The sequence below is a fragment of the Pteropus alecto genome, unplaced genomic scaffold, assembly GCF_000325575.1.
Source record: "Pteropus alecto unplaced genomic scaffold, ASM32557v1 scaffold104, whole genome shotgun sequence".
NCBI classification, from domain to species: Eukaryota; Metazoa; Chordata; class Mammalia; order Chiroptera; family Pteropodidae; genus Pteropus; species Pteropus alecto.
In genome coordinates, this window is record NW_006436664.1 from 2658784 (window position 1) to 2676429 (window position 17646).

The 17646-nt window shown below is 31.5% G+C and overlaps 2 protein-coding genes across 5 annotated transcripts in view; one reads left to right on the forward strand and one right to left on the reverse strand.

Annotated features, from left to right (window-relative positions):
* The window catches only part of TRAPPC6B (trafficking protein particle complex 6B), a 15109-nt gene extending 6734 nt beyond the window's left edge, over window positions 1–8375 (forward strand). Inside the window, exons 2-7 of one of the 2 annotated variants that reach the window (XM_015590606.2) lie at window positions 227–294; window positions 1037–1154; window positions 2153–2236; window positions 3845–3938; window positions 4671–4731; window positions 7912–8375. In XM_015590606.2, the coding sequence (XP_015446092.1) occupies window positions 227–294; window positions 1037–1154; window positions 2153–2236; window positions 3845–3938; window positions 4671–4702 (396 nt within the window). In that variant the 3' untranslated portion in view covers window positions 4703–4731; window positions 7912–8375. Of the gene's footprint in view, window positions 1–226; window positions 295–1036; window positions 1155–2152; window positions 2237–3844; window positions 3939–4670; window positions 6934–7911 lie in introns of those variants that run through there. The other variant, XM_006913456.3, reaches the window with a different exon arrangement.
* Window positions 8376–8494: 119 nt separating this feature from the next.
* GEMIN2 (gem nuclear organelle associated protein 2) overlaps window positions 8495–17646 on the reverse strand; it is a 17011-nt gene continuing 7859 nt past the window's right edge. For all 3 annotated transcript variants that reach the window (XM_006913457.3, XM_025047921.1, XM_025047922.1), the window contains 4 exons: window positions 17276–17344; window positions 13337–13447; window positions 11573–11631; window positions 8495–8920 (listed from right to left, as the gene is read on the reverse strand). In XM_006913457.3, the coding sequence (XP_006913519.1) occupies window positions 8881–8920; window positions 11573–11631; window positions 13337–13447; window positions 17276–17344 (279 nt within the window). In that variant the 3' untranslated portion in view covers window positions 8495–8880. The remainder of the gene's footprint in view (window positions 8921–11572; window positions 11632–13336; window positions 13448–17275; window positions 17345–17646) is intronic.

Here is a 17646-nt window from a genome sequence, read left to right on the forward strand (position 1 = left end):
AAAAGTAATAAAGCAACAGTTCCCTGTTTATTTTATTGCCTTATGAAAATGATTATTACTAAGAAAATTCAAGTATGACCTATAATTCACTTTTTCTTACAGTGTTTCAGTGAAAAAATGTAAATATATATTTACATTAATATTTTTAGCCAACATTTTAAAACAATTTTTAATACCAATATTCTGTCATTCTAAAATTATTCAAAGCTATTATTTTTTAAAATAGGAAAATGGACGCTGTATTACTAAGCTGGAAAACATGGGGTTTCGAGTAGGACAAGGACTGATAGAAAGGTGAGCAGTATGGATTTGAAAATTTTCTTCCAGGTAGGTTATGAACAAAGATGATCTATTTCAAAAGATTGTATAAAACTTAAGATACTTTAATTTTAATTCTCAAATTTTATTTCTTCTCCTTTCTAATTCACAGATTGAAATTTCTTTTTAGGTCCTATTTTAAGTTATTCAAATTTTATATTTTAATATTTGAAGAAAAAATATATTTTATGTTTTATACTTTTTTTCTCCAAAAACTTTGGTGTACTGAAACAACTACCTAAAATCTTGTTGCATTTCCTACTTAAGGTCCATAGGTTCTGTAATCTAAATGTGATTTTGTTTACATGCACAGGAATGGAAATGCCTTAGAGTCCATGTTTATGCATATAATAATCTTCCAATTTATAGAACAATTCTATTAAGAATTCTTTTCTCACTATCTGAATAGTTGAACTTTGTTTTATATAACAATACATGATCATCCTCAGCTTTTTGCTTTTTTTTTTTATATGCTAGGATGAATTGTACCTAAAATTTTTAGGTATAATAGTTAGATTCTACTGTTAGATCAATTTTAGCCCCATAATTGTATAACAGAATATGAATCTATTGAGATGGGATCTAGTTTGCTTGATACTTATCACTTTGACTGTCAAATATTCAGTGCTGTTCTGGTGTTTGGAAATTAGTTAATAATTTGCCTCTACCACTTTCTTTGGAAGAAAAATACTATATTACTCCTAGTTGATCTTTTCAGGTTTACAAAAGATACTGCAAGGTTCAAAGATGAGTTAGACATCATGAAGTTCATTTGTAAAGATTTCTGGACTACGGTATTCAAGAAACAAATCGACAATCTAAGGACAAATCATCAGGTATTTAGATAAATTAAGGCCTATTTTCTAAGTCCTGTAACTTAATATAAATGTCCTATTTTAGTGGTTTACCTATTTAAAACAAAATTCTAGTCAACTTTGAAATGTTTCTCTTACATGTTATTAATAAGTCATTACTTTTTTTATCTAGTAGGATATAGTGAATAAAGACAGACAATTGTTAGTAATGATGGCTATTTCTTTCCCCCAATTAAATAAGTTATTTTAAGTTTTAAAAAGTAGAGAATGTCAGAATGACAAAGGTTTTAGGATTTGTTTCCTTAGTTGTTACTTAGCAGTATTAATATGCAGAACCACAAATATATTACATTTATATCTTTAGAGTAATTTCTGAAGTCTAATTTATAGACCATATTTAACTTTTAAATAACTTGTGCATTGTTCAGTTGCTGTCATATTTTTTGTTCTCAAAATATTTTGTTAATATAAAAATTAATAGATTGCATGGAAAAGTATGCATTTACATAGATTTATTTTATAATGCTCAAGGAAATAGAGTGGATTTGGCCTTTTGATTAAGAGTAAAAAAAATTAAAAGAATGTATCTAGTAGCTACCAATAGAATTTAGTTTTTCATATAACAATACCAACCATAGTTTGAAAGTACTTGAAATGCTAATGGGAAGAAGTAACTGATTATTGACATTCTAGATATGAGTTAATAATATATAACTGGACAAGTATTTATAATTCTTTTGCATACTAGACAGTGAGTTAAGATGAGTTAAGCATAGAGACTATGTCTTATGCATCTTTGTATATTTAGTTTCTAAAAGCATTCAGTAAATATCAGTGTCATAAAATGCTGAACAGCTCTTCAGCTTGAACATTGCAAAACTCCTTCATGTAAAGAAATTTGACCAATGGAAAAGAGAGTTTTAATAATTAAAAAAACCTCAAAATTGTTTTGAAGAGAAGTGATTTTTAAGGACTGCAGAATACATTAACTTTGGATTTTTTTAATGTTTTTGGAACAGGGCATCTATGTACTTCAGGACAACAAATTTCGTCTGCTTACTCAAATGTCTGCAGGAAAACAGTATTTAGAACATGCATCTAAGGTATTTAATGGAATAGAAGATAAGGTTTTTTATCATGAAAAGAGTAGAACCATGGGGAAAAGTACAATGCCAATCACAACAGACTTTTGAATTTAAAATAGGTTTTACAGTTGTTCATTTTTGTTTAAACACTTTTTTATGAAATAGGAGACAGATGTTCATCATATTAAAATAACATATTAAACTGTGGCTAAGTAGGCTTATAGTGACCAATTAAAGAAACACTAACTAAATGACAATGAAAAGTAGATTAAGAATAGATTTTTGAATATAGCATAAAAATATCAGAAAAGATACTCAAGCTTTTAAAACTCATATTAGCTGTGCAAAATTATCGACCTCAGAGTTAATATTTACAATCTCCTTTAATAAATTAAAAAAATAGTTTTAAACATAGTTAACACTGTTTCTAAGAATACATATTTTGTGTTAAGTATATCTGTGTTTCTGGGTTTTGTGTAGTTTTTGTTTTTTCAAACTCATGTAGAAATCAAGAAGTAGACAGTTGTATTAAAGAAAGATGACAAGTTTTAATGTATGGGTTCCTTTTAAGTGATTAAAATATCTGAGGCAGTGTAAGTTGCTATTTTTCCGTATAAATGTGTCCATACCTAAATTACTAACACAAAGGCAGTGTAGGTATAGTGTAAAGAACATGGACTTGGGACCAACTAAATCTAGATTTAAGCTAAGCTCCACAATTTACAGGCTTGTGACATTGGGTAAGTTACATAAGCCCTCTGGACCTTAGTTTCCTCATTAGTAAAACTGGTCATAATAATCCCTATATTATAAAAAATATCTGAGGTCTTTTCCATCTCAAAATCTCATGATTCTAGATCTAATTGCTTATTAGTACCTATTTATACATATTAATTATAAGACAATAATATTCTGTATTTATAGATACGTTATTGCATATAATACAATACGAAAATGTAGATAATCAAAAATTCTTTGGATTATTGGTTTTCTTGTTCCTTTTCTTGTCCTTGCTTTCTCTGCTGTAGCTCAGTCCCTCTCCTTTTCCTGGTTTCTACATGACACAGGGTTTCTCAATGTTGGCACTCTTGATATTTTCAACTGAATAATTTTTTGTTGTGGCAGGCTATGTCTTAAATCAAGATTCGTGGTTATAGGAAGCAGAAATGAAACTCTGAGTGGAATAATATTAGCTTACAGAATCGATGAGGAAAGCTCAGGAAACAGACAAGAATGACAAGTTAAAGCAACTGAAAAACAGCACAATCACTCCACAGGGAGGGTCTAGTGAGAATACTTCGGACAGCAGACATTAGACACAAGCCACCTTTGCTGCTTCTAAAACTAATTCTAACCTGTTGCCAGCTTGATTTTGTCACTCTAGATTGAGAGTCCTGGACTGGAGCACACGGTTGGTAGAGCTTAAGTCATATGTCAGTGTTTTAGTTGCCAAGGAGCTGGGAAATCTTCAATCAGAATTTTCAGTAGATTGAAAAATTCTTTCACCCGTTCTTCAAACAGTAATAACTTAATAATAGCAAAGCTTTAACTAAATGCCATATTTATCCATTTACTCAGTAAATCCTTAATATTTTTTACATTTTTTTTTGTTGTTGTTCTTTTTAGTATTTAGCATTTACATGTGGCTTAATCAGAGGTGGCTTATCAAACCTAGGGATAAAAAGTATTGTAACAGCTGAAGTGTCGTCAATGCCTGCCTGTAAGTTGAATTCACATTTCTTACAAATGTTTTTAGTGATTATTTTTCAGGTCTGGTGTTTTTTGTTTGTGTTTTAGTTCTGTTAACTTAGAGGAAATTTAAAATGCTAAAACTATTTCATTTTATTTCGACCAATTTTAACATTTAATATGGTAACATGTAGCATGTTTATATTAATATTCAATGATTTTTGAATTCATAATGGACAATGATTTAAGAAGAAGTGGTAAAGAAATCCAAATTTAAAAGACAAATCAAGGACTAATTCTTAACTTTTAAAGGAAAATTTTCTGCAGTATTCTTTTAAGATAGCAAATTATCCTATAGCATTGAAAAAAATTTTTTTCAAATTTTCTAGACTATATCTATTAAATAAAGCTAGATAATGCTAACTGGTCTTTTATCACTAAACTCTTTATGAAAGATCTTTTCACCAGAGCTACCAACCAAGAATAAAATTGACTTGAGCCTCATTGTATTTCCTTTCTATTCACAATGATAATTAGCAGTGAAATACCCAAAAGATAGAAATAACAAAGAAAAACAATTCACCAAACAGGTAATCATCTCATAAAAATGGAATTGTTTTATCGAATATTATGAAAAGTTGTTTGACATAGCAAGTTTCTTGACTGAAACTAATTCCTAAATAGAGCAGAAAATTGATGTTTAATTTGGCTTGTTTTCTTTATCCCTAAAATCAAAATGATTTTTCATGTTTTCTTTTTTTAGGTAAATTTCAGGTGATGATACAGAAGCTGTAGAACATACTGAAATGCAAGGCTTCAACTGTGTAAAGAGTTAAATTATTCATGTATAAAGTATTTCAAGTAGCAATGATTTAATTACATTGTTGGACATTTGTGTTGATATAAGCTATTTGCTAACTTATATAATGAAAGATGCACTCTTAAGCAGGAATAAGATTGTATTTTATCAATTTAACATAGACCAAGTTAAAGCATATGGAGACATTCTGCCATAACATACACTGTAATTAAACTATTCAAAATGAAGAAAACCTGATTTCAAATAAACACCAAGATGTAGGACCCTTATTTTAAACATTTTTATTTGCTTAGAGTGATGGATATTTAACCACAGATGGAGAAGCAAAACTAAGGGTTTGATAAATTAGCATATGAAAAAATATGCAACAATCAGAATCATTTATGTAAGAATGAACAAATTTGATTTTATGAAATTGTTATTTAAGAAAGCAAACAGCACACATTAGATTTTATTACTTACAAGTTTAAGAATTTTTATGCCCATATAGGATTTCATTTTTACATTGTATGTGTGACATGTCATATCTGACTGCCTAAATTGCTTAAAAACTTAATTTCATTTTAATAGAATTCAGACTTTGAGAGCTCTGTTAATAAAAGTGAAATATAGATTAGTTTATATGTGAATTCAGTGACTCCAGGGCCAAAGAAAATAAGGTATTTTAGGAAGGAATTTTTATATTTACTCCTGTTACAGTTTCAGCTTTTCTCTCTTTGCCTGGAAGTACTAGTGAAGTTTCTAACTTCTTTCTTTATTCCCTTATTGACTCTTCCTCACGGTAGAAGGGTAGATTTGGTGTCTGGTGAGGGTCTGCTTTGTAGTTCAGAGGGATGTTTTTTAACTGTGCCCTCACTTGCTATTGAGGGGACTAGCTAAATCTCTGGGGTCTCTTATAAGGGCACTAATCCCATTCTAGAAGGCTTTCCCTCTTTATACTGTCACCTTCAGGGTTAGGATTTGAACATATGCATTTTGGAGGGGACACAAATATTCAGTCTATAGCAGAACCCAACATGCAGTGACTAAGGGAAAGCAGGATCCTAGAGCCAAGGTTACCTGGTGAATTGTTTCCAAGTCTCTCTAGAACACAGCTGTAGAATGGCTTTCCTTTAGAAAATAGTACCTTATTTTCTTATGCCCTGGAGTCACTGAATTCACATTTAAACTAATCCGTATTTCACTTTTATTATATTAATGGAGCTCTCGAAGACTGAATGAATTCAGGCATCAGATTGTATAAACGGATTGGCACAAATTTGGGGTCTTAAGAGTTAAAAAGACACTAGATAGAATCTATAAGTTTTTCAAAGTGTTCTTTGAAAAATGAGTACTATGATCAAATACATTTTGAAAATTCATCCTCTTTTGTAGATTTTTAATGCGTATTAATAGCATGTTAATAGGTTCTGAAAAATAGGTAACCTAGTATTTATTCACAGTAGTGTGTTTTCAAGAAACAGCTCAAATAAATCATTCTGGGGCAATGTGGGAAACATGTTTTTTTTAATTTGGTGGGAGTTGGTAACATGTGAAGCAAAATATAATTGTGATATGGACACAGGTCAACTTGACCTTTCTATAATTTCTAAAACATTTTTCTCTGTTCCCAGATGGTAGAACCAGTGACCTGAATCAATTTTAATGTAATTCAGCTTCTAATCAGTTTATTCTGACACAGTTGAAATAATTCTAAAAAATTAATAGAAATGAGTACAATTTTAATAAAAGTACTATCACAACTTAGTAAATGTATATTCTCCTGACCAGAAGTAGTAGTTCTTTTATGTGAAAAAAAATATATATGGGTGCAGTCTATTTTTTCACTGCCCCACAGATCCAATTAAACTACCATTTGGCAGCTATTATTTTCAAAACTACTTCTAAATTCTAGATTTAAAATGTATAATTTCTCAATAGACTTTTTCTACCTGTGTTGAGTTGGGGAACTTTTTCTCTTAAATTTCTCATTAAAATCAGAAGATATTTTTAATTGTGAATGCCTTGTTAAACGCTATGGCTATACTGGTAGTCTGAACACTTTATTAGTGGCTTAAAATGTCTTTTACTTGTCTCTACATTCCTGAAAAATATCCTTATGCCAACTTGAGTCATTATAAAAATGAATTCTCTGATAATTATTAGAGTTCTTCCAGCTTACTAGAAAATAGAGGTGTAACAGCATTAAAATAATTTCTCATCTTCACATGGAAAATTTTTTTTATGCTTTCCAGTCCTCATGAATTTTATTTTTGTGTAAGTGTGCGTAACTACATGTTCATCCACTAGTTATGGAAGAAATGTAAATTAAAACAATAATTGACACTTTACCTCTATTAAACCTGCCCTGCCCCCAGCATCAAATCAACAAAACATGTGAGGTTTTAGCAGCTAGTTATAGGCTAGAAATCTAAACTCTATATGGTAGACACTGCTGGCTGTCCACCCAGTAGCCACTCTCCCCTCTTTTCTAACAACCCCATTGTTTGTAGCAGTGGCAATGTGCTTAGCTAAAAAATTACTATTTCCAGCTTTCTTTACAAAAAAATGTCATAACTTCAGCAAATGATAAGTCGAGGGTTTCTTGAAATGCTGTTCTCCTGATATAGACAACAAGGGGTGGTGCCTTTTCATCCTTCCTGAAATGTTGATGAGAGGCAAGAGACAAAGCAATCATATCATGACTAAAAAGATGAAAGCTATATGCTTAAATTAATAAAAGAGAAACCTGGGTGCAGCCTGGGACATTTATCATAGAGTTGCTGCACCAGCCCTGAACTTCTTAAACCAGAATTATCAGATGAGAAACAAAAGTTCTCAATTTTTAAAACCTCACTCAAGTCAGGTTTTCAAATGCAGTATTAACTCATAATAAGGCTCTTATGAATTGCAACCCTACCCTTTGGAACGTCTCACCAATGAAAGGAAAGTTATATACATTAAGGTATTTATGGTAGCCTTTTCTATATTGGATTAACACCAAAAATGTTAGATAGCCAACAATGAGAGAATGTTTAAATTATGGTAAAAAACTTGGACTATTAAGCCGATCTTTAGAAATCAGCTTTATGAAGACATAAAAGATTCAAATGTGAAATTTTATTTGCTCTATTTATAACTTGTGGGAAAACTATTAGTTGCCATAGTTATTCTCAATTCCCCTTCCCTTTTCTACTTCTATTAGAAAGTCTGGAAAGGCTTACAGTTTCATTTCCCATCCTTTCGTGGAGCTAGAGGTGATCATCTTGTACACTTGTGGCCAACAGATGAACACAGATCTGCTATGGATTTCTAGAGGTTTTGCTTTTATGAGAAAGGGACCAGATGCCTCCGTCTCCCCTTTTCATTTTGAATACAGACACATTGCTTTGAACTGCAGTGTCCATCTCGTTACCATGAAGGAAAGGCCAAAAGAATCTGAGACCTTGGTATCTTGGAGTCACTGAACCAACGCCAATAACCAGCTCCTCTACACTTCTCATTATGTGAGAAATATAAACCTCAATTTGAAAAACCATTGCTACTTGGATCTTTTTAAAGTAGAAAGCACTTCTACCTGAAAATATGAGTGATGTGAACAGAAGATTTGACAGAAAAATTAAAGCAGTGGATCTATTAGAGTATTAATAAAAATGATTTGTTAAGAAAGGTTTTGTGCAATAAATCATTTAAATAAAAGTATTCAGCTTAAAGGGGGAAAGATTTAATTTTGTTGCTATGAACACATTTGCCATTTAATCTAAATTATTTTAATTCTAATACTCAGAACCTTTCTCCACTGTATTTTATTCAAGAGTCAGTCAACAAAATGTTAGTAACCAAAACACATTTCAATAAAATTTTATGTTTATACATATAAACAATGAAACAGCACCAAGGACATTTGTAAAATTTCATCATACAGTTTTGCATGTGGTAATAGAAAACTTTAAAAAGTTTATCAAAAACAAGGTGAGATTTTCAACAGATACTTCAGATATTCAAATCCATACACAATCTTCTGCATATCAACTTGAGTTGCATAGGCTAAGATGAAGACCTTTCACATAATGTAGAAGATGTGATGCAATTTGCACTTTAATTGGCATTGTACTTCCTCAGACTTGGGCTGCTTTCATCACAAGTATCTTCTATTCCTGAGAGATCAGCTACATCAAGATGGCTCATCAGCTAAATCACGTTGGTCAAAATACCTAGTAAAGAAATAATTGAGTGTATGCTTAAAGATATTAAATGCAACACTACTTACAGTAATAAAAGACTGCAAACAACCCAATCATCTGAGAAGACTGGTTGAATAAACTATGGTACATCTACACAGTAGAAGACTAAACCTTTTACAAAAAAGAGAAAAATACCTACACTGCTACAGTGTAATTTCCAGGATTAAGTGAAAAAAAAGGAACAATGTTATGTTTAGTATGCTACCTTTTGTAAGCCTATGTAGGAATGCAGATATTTGTATTTGCTTAGACTTTTAAAAAGAAACAACAGGATAATCCAAAAATTAATAATGAAATGGATAACTACAGAAGGGAGAAAAGAGGCTAGGGATGATAAAGGTGGATTCTAAAATACTCAAAGTGCAACCTGAATTATAATTTTAACTTTGGAACAATGTAAATGTTTTATGTAATTATAAAACAGGAAAAAAAATACAGAATCATTAATCAAACTCTACCAAATGAATCTTCCCATATATCAAATTGGTGGCATAGACACACAGGAGAATAATTTCAAATGGTCTTAGACTCAGTGTTCTGATATATGTGCCTAGTGAGATATACCAGGGACAAAAAGAACTGCAAGAAAGTTTTTAAATGATTTCAACATTTTTTCTATCAGTGACACTTAATATTGTTATTCTGAAACTATTATATGCATACTATAGGATAAAGCCAATTATGTTAATGTTATTGGAAACCAGGCTTTTAGCATAGGAGAAAAGAAATGTAACATTAAAGAAAAATCATGTAATCTTAAATTAGATCTGAAATATCAATTTGAGCTCAAGATTTTATCTTTCTCTTTCTAAAAATACAGTTCCTCGCTCTGTTCACAAAAAAGGCCTAAATGCAACAACCAACCTAACAACAACTAGCTTCTCTAACGTCCAAATTGTGGATACTAAGTACCATTCTCTACTTTAAAAGAAGAACCAGCATCCCCAGGAGAAAAGACTGATTCCAGATTCAGATCCAGATCTAGAAATGTCCAAGATATGTACGAATCATCTTGACATACCAGAAAGTAAGAAAACTATAAAAGACCACTAAGATTATAGAACAAAAAGCATAGGAATGAACCTGAGGGGCTCCCACTGGCCAAAGATAGAACAATTTGAGCATCAATAAGATTGCAATGGAGTGAAATGTATCAAATGTTAAAAATCCTAAATTCGAAATGATAATCTCAACCCAGAAACAACTTTATTGGTCATCGCTGGGAACTGCTGGGCCACAAATCATTATTCTAAAAATTAGTAAATAAAGGGGAAGAATTTAGCATGTATCCTGCCTTTTTGGGGGGAGGGGGGATAAACTGTATTTCAGGGCAACCAAATTGTTGAAAGGAAGATATGTTTCACAGAAAAAATTTTAGGTATAGATAAATAGGGAATGATAGAAAAACCAGTATTTTTGAATCCTAATGAAATAATGAATCTAGGCAAGTCATGAATGGGTGACAAACCCAACAGGTAAAAAGTATGGATTTTACTGAGTGCAGTGATCAAATTTATCACCAGTATAAGTGGGACAACTAGATATGTGCCTCTTGAAGTGATATAACAGCACTCATGGAGTCCTGTCAAACAAACACTATAATCAAGCCTTTAGACCTTTCTACCAGTTTATAGAAAATACAGAGGATAGAGGAGCACATTAAACACGACCATGAAGATATAGTTGCCAAAACCAAAATGGGAAATTTTACAAGTCAAAAAATCCAATTTCTTCAACAAATACATGGCAAAGAAAAAAATCCAGGGGGTTGATGGAGAGATGTAAGAAACATATCAAACAAATGCAATGAGTACATCTTACTTGGATCCTGGTTTAAACAAAAGAGATTTTTGGGACAATTAGGGAATATGAAACATATTTCCTAATATCGTCTGCCTCCTAATCCACTGATATAATATTATGCAGGTATGACAGAAGATCTAGTTGTATTGGTTATGATTATTTTTTATCCTAAGTTAGGTAAAAATGGAAAAAAAATTGTAGACTAGAAAAGTATCTGAGATTATAAACTTCACGTAGGAAAATATATAGATTATAGCAAGTTTGAAAAAGTTTGGAAATATTTTATCAACAGAAAATGCCCAATGTTGACTAGGAGATAGCCACTCTCATTACACTTTAGTGGGAACACAGAATGATATGAGCTTTCTGTAAGGCAAACTGGCAGCAAATCAGTTTTAAAAACAGTCATGTGCCAAAATAACAATGTTTTGGTCAACAACACACCGCATATACAATGGTGGTATACCATATAGCCTACGTATGTAGTAGGCTTTATCATCTAGGTTTGTGTAACTACATTCTGATTGATGAAAGTGCCTAAGGATGCATTTCTCAGAACATCACCGTCGTTAAGCTGTGCATAACTCTAATGCCGTTTGACTTATTTCTAGGAATTTACACCTAGGAAATACTGGAGCTATATATATATAAAGATCTTCACTATAGCATTATTATAGAGAAAAACTAAGGGAACTGTGATACATATAATAAATATAATATTCTGTTTCCTCGCACCTCAATTTCCTCTACTGTAAAATGGAAACAATACTCTCTACCAACATTAATACTGTTACAAAGCAAAAGCCAAGGATTACTTACCGACTAACCAAGCATATTAATAAATTCAACGCAGGAACCCTCTCATCATCTTTGCTGTCCTAAAAAAAAAAGGAAGGAAGCCACATATGGCAGAACTCAAAATGTAGTCTGTTCCACCCTAGTATCTTTGAAATAAATTTCCTTTTAAGAGGAAAACATGAAAATTTTATTAGATGATAGTTAAGAATCACAGGAAAATAGGAAACCTAAAGAAAAATGAGAAAACTAGAGTTAATGATCCCTCAAAAAACATCTAAGATCATTTTTTAAAGAAATATCCCGAATAAGGAAAAGAATTGAGAGTTCTAAAGAGGGTAACGGGAGAATTTTTTTTCCCTAGTTCCAACTACAGCAGCAAAAAATAAGCCTATGTCCTAACTGGACTGTAATGAAAAAAGTGTATAAAAGTATTTTAAAAAACTTGCAATTGAGAAAGGGTGAAATCCTGACTTCCAGCATAAGACATACCAGAAAATATTCCAGATCGGGGCTCTCGATTATGATGTAAGTAGTTTCTGAACTATACATTTTAGAAAGTTCACTTTAAATATTTGTTAAAATGACAGAACTAAGACACATAGAAAGTAGTCTAAGAGAGTATGAAATTTATTTTTGTACATTTCAAAGAAGTCACAATAACCTATCAAGTAATGTTATAACAGACATGCCATGTATTGATTCAAATGCGGGACACTCGTCCATGATGTTACTATACTCAATTCTTCTATGTGCTAAGCACTATATGGACAAAGCTGAATATACCATGTTACCTGCTAATAGCACAGAAGATGAAATATCCACATATTAGCTTTAATGAATGGAAAAGTATGTGAAGTGTCTTAAAAAATTGTAAAGTATACTGGGAAAACAGAATGAAGAGCTTCTTTTAAGCTGTTAGTATCATAGAAATGGTAGAATATGATCTGGATTGTGAAAAGCAAATGGTATTTGGATGCAGATTGGAAGTGGCTCTTCTGTAGAGGAAATAAAGTCTAGGAACAAAGCACAGGGAACATTTAGTGAGTAGCAAGTACATTTTGCTTAGAGTATAGGCCATGTCAATTAGTTTGGGCTATAACATGGTTGTTCAATGAATGTATTTTGGAGTAATAGAGAACAAGTATACATTTTGTGGAGGGGAAAGGAGGGATGAAAAAAATTAGAAGTGGGCTTAATCTGGTTTGAAATTAATTTCTATTGTAATGTTGCAGGCATGAGTTGGAGGAAGGGTCTGATTGGAGAAATTCAAAACAATCATTGGGCCAGAGACTGCTAGTTGACCACTCCAGTTTCTTGCCTTCTCTTATTTAGTAACTGAAGCTCCTTTTTCGCTAGGCATACTGCCACTCAGCTAAAAGTGAACATTGCCCAGTTTTTTATGGCCATGTGACTAAATTCTGGCCAGTGAGCTATATAGTCAGATGTACTGTGGAACCCCTGGGAAGGCTCTTTGAAAAAGGGACGGCCTTCTTTTCCTCTTCTTTCCAACTGCCTATAATGAAATACAACGGCAGAAGCTCCAGGAGCCACTTTGGATCATGAGGTAAGCGTGATGGAAGCCACATGTGGCAGAACTCAAAGGCCTGGGTAACAGTTGTCTTAAATCTGATCAGCCTACCTTCAGACATTATCTGAGAAAAATTTCCATTTTATTTAAGCTACTGTTATTTTGGGCTTTTCTATTATGTAGCCCAGTCTAATCCTCATAAAATATTCTGTGTTTTCTTAATTGGAATCCTTCTTTATCAACATATCACAACTTACCACTAAGAGCCTCACTTCAGAGCATCTTCTTGCAAGCTGCCGAATCAGTGAATGGGCCTCAGGTAATAAAGGTTTTTCAAGACAAGCCAATAGAGCATAAAGCCATCTTCCCTAAATGGAATTTAAAAAAGTAATAAGTAGGCAGATATTGTACCATATGTTTTAACTTGTTTTTTAAATGTCCAATGTTGTGCCTGGTTATTTGTTATGAATCAATTCACAGAACATTTAATTGTATTATGTTTAGATATAAACAACAAAGGGTCATCTAGACATCCAGGTGATATTTTTTATATCTTCTACCTATAGACACATAGAACATTAGATACTTAAAAATATTCCTATCCCCAAAGAGTTAGTTTCAGAGATTCTTATTACAATTAAAGTCCTAATTCATAGGTAGAAAACTACTTTACGATCTGTATAAATCATTGCAAAAATTAAAATACATTTTTTCTCTGCCTTCTATAGACAGATATGCAAATCATTTTATAATTTTATAACTTTGTCCCTCATATCTATATAAAGGAACTATAGTCTAGATAAAAAGTTTTGATACTTGTATAAATACCATGGCAAGCTAAATTTATCCCCATCCCTTTTTTTAAAGTGGGTTTTTCTTTTCAATTATAAAAGTAGGATATACTTAATGCAGAAAAACTAAAGAATACACAAAGCACAAAGGAAAAATAAATTTGCAATACAATCATCCAGATAAACTTTCTGCTAATTTTTAAAATGTTCATATTTTTCCTATGCAGACACACAGCTTTTAAAAATAAAGTTTCATCACCATAATGATAATATGGTAATATTTGGTATCATCTTTTTTACTTGCAATACGTAATATTTCCCATGATGTTAAATTGGATTAACAAGGGATATAAGTTTCAACATGGCGCTTATATAAATACTCTTTAACCAAGCACTTATTATACTTTCCTGTCACTGCTGGTTTATTCTTTCTTTACCCAAATTTTGTGAGAGTATAATGATTGATATTATACTCCTAGAACCCTGTCTAGAGTTAGAACACAATAGAAGCTTAATTAAAATATTTGTATTTGTGGAATGAATGGTCTATTGTGAATTCACCATAATTAACTTAACCAATTTCCTATTGTTGAGGATTTAGGATGTTTAATTTGTTGCTGTTATATAAAAAATAGTGATAAATATGCTTGAACATAAGTTTTAGAGCATCTCTGATTGATTTCTTGGGTTAAATTCCTAGAAATGAAATGGTGGTGTCAAAGGGTTCATAAAAGTTTCTGAGATATAATCACTAAATTGCACCCCAAAAAAGTATTATCAAATATATTTTCATAAGCAGTGTATATGACTGAGTTTATTTTGAAAAACACATTACTTTGGAGAAACCTGAAGATTATTAGAACTTTAGATAACAATTTACGCAACACAAAAAGTTTATCAAGGAACCACAAATCGGTAAGATTTTTTCTTAAAACAATCTACATCCAGGTTTCTTTTATAAATAGTGAGCAAAATTTTCTTCTACATTAAGAAAACTACTATATGTTTCAACTTGACTCAAGTTTTCAAGCATACATTTACTATGTAAAGCTAGTATTCAGGCATTCAAATGGTCTCTACAATTAGAAGTTGCTTGAACCTCTAGCGACTAAGATGTATCTATGCTGAAAGGTTCTTTTCCTCAAGGTTAGTGAGCACACTGTGACAATAGTAAAAAATAAAGGTGAAATCCAAAACCAAGTAGCCAAAAACCTTCCTTAATAGCTTCACACTTGGATAAAATAAGGCTGTATTTCTCAAAAAACTATCAGACAATACCAAGTAAAGAAATTCTAAAAAAGTCTTTTTCCTTTTGCTAGTTTATGATATTCAAACTTCCTGTGACAGGTTTTTAAACACTAATATTCTTAATATTAGAGTTCTGAAGCTATGGTTACTTAGGGGAATTGAACACTATTGATTTAAGAGACAGATTATTCAAAATAAGACTCAAAGAATTAACAGGTTAAACTTCAGTAAATCAGTTGGTCAGTGGTTCAGAAACAGTTAATGGTTCCCCTGGCAAGTATAGCTACATTTTTTGGTAATATGCTTTCGCTAATTAATAGGAAAAGCCAGAATTATTACCTCTTGAGTGGATAATCTTTATGTTTTGAAAAAAATCTTACAACAGAGTTAAAAATATTAAAGGAAGAAAAACAGATTAAATAGTGATAAAAGGTCACTATCAGACAGAAAAAAAATTTAAAGTTCAACATCTAGATTCCAATGAATAAGTAGCCTAAGAATATGAACAAAGTTATCTATTGAAGGTATTAGCTAACATACCAAAGCATGTGAAAAATATTGTTTTGCTGACATTGAAAGAAATATAAATTACATTTACTTTGAAGTACTACTATAAATTTGCTAAATTTGAGAAATTCATTATAAAATGTTAGATTGAACCATATGGAATTACTGATAACCAAACGTTTTTTAGCTACAAAAATGGCAATTTCATATGATTCAACTTAAAGTAGGATTCTAGGGAAGAGAACTAACTTTAAGCAGCCACTGCTGATGCATTATCAACTCATTCATTTCTTCTGGAAAGCAATCTGGCAGAATGTAACAAAGGCTTATAAAACCTTGATCCAATAATTCTACTCTAAATATACCCTAATAAATTAGTAGGAATGTTTACAATTTAGTCATGATTGTAAAATATAAGAAAGAACCCAAACGGTTAATAATGAGAGAATTAAAGTAAACTATGAGATATTAAGACAATGGCAATTATGTGATTATATTATTATACAGAAATATATAAATGAAATGTGAGCCAGAAAAAAACAGAATATATACATTATTTATAATTATGTAAGACATGTAGGACCACTGAATCAGAAATAGTGATTTTAAATGTTTTTTTCCCTTAAAATGTATATATAGAGATTTAAAAGAAAAAATATATAAAAAAGTAAACTGAAAGTCTAGTGATAAATAATATGGTCATTATACTTATGAAAGAGACTTATCTAAGCCACTTGGTTGAATGGCAGGTTGGCAAACTTATACACTGTACTGCAATGTTAATTTATCTGTTTCTCCCAGTAGACTCTAAGCTTCTGGAAGGCAAAGATTATATCTCTGACATTTTTTTTCTCCAAAGCGAGACTTTCTCACTTTTGCAAATATCCTCAACTGCGAATAATATTTATTTCTAAAAATTACATCTAACTTCAGATGATAAAACTTCTTAGAGGATTAAGTAGATAAATTATATAATGCCCACCAAATTTACCCAATTTTGAGGGTGAAAAATGAGCTGTGAATATAAAGCAATAAAATAGAGGGGTAATGTAGCATGGTTGTTAAGAGTAGTCAGATTGCCCAGGCATGAGTCTCAGTTCTAGTTAGTTATGCACAATCTGTGTGACCTCAAGCAAGTTACCAAATCTCTATGGATTTCAGTTTCCTTATCTGTAAAATGGAAATAACAATAGTTCATAGGTTATCAGAAGACTCAAGGAATTATTACATATGAAGTCATTAGAATAATGCCTGGCACGAAGTGCTTGCTATTATTGTTGTTATTTATGATATGCTTTTGTGAATTGGATTTCAAGGCCATTTTAGAAAATGCATTTCAAACTTCTTAAGCCAGTGCCACTCAAAATGGGTCTGTGACCTGTTACTGGCCTGCAATGAGATAAACAGCTTGTCCTAGGATAGAAATCAAAATGTTTAGTTGACATTTTTCTCCCCCAAAGCGAGACTTTCTCAATGAAGAAAGTAGTACGTTGATTTACATTCTAGTGTAAATTCCTTATTTCACTGGAAACAAGTATACATAGTTTTACATATAATACATACACTATCTATAAATACTGGAGAGTCATATCTCATATATAAGTAAACATAATTTGTCTTCATTATGAAAATAAAAAGATGTAATACTACCAATTCTGGGGTAAAGTCTCGTTCTCCAAACCAATTACTCAGGTATTCCAAGACACTAGTTACTGTTGCCTAAAAAAGGGGAGAAGGAAGTAGAAGAACTGATTTAATAATAAAACACTAACCAGTTCAACATGAGTTTTGTTAAGTTTAGTTAGAAAGCAACTCTGTTGTTTAAAATGGCCCCATTCTTTAAACTTCCAGAGAAAACTGTGACTCTATTTAGTAATTTGATCAGATAGCTCACTCAGTGAGAAGAGGCTTTTAAGACACATATTCTTGTATACTTTCAAGTACCAATACCTTGGTTTAAATCCTAGGATTTAGTTTGTAACTAAATTAAGTTTATAACTACTTGAAAAATTCCAAGAGCG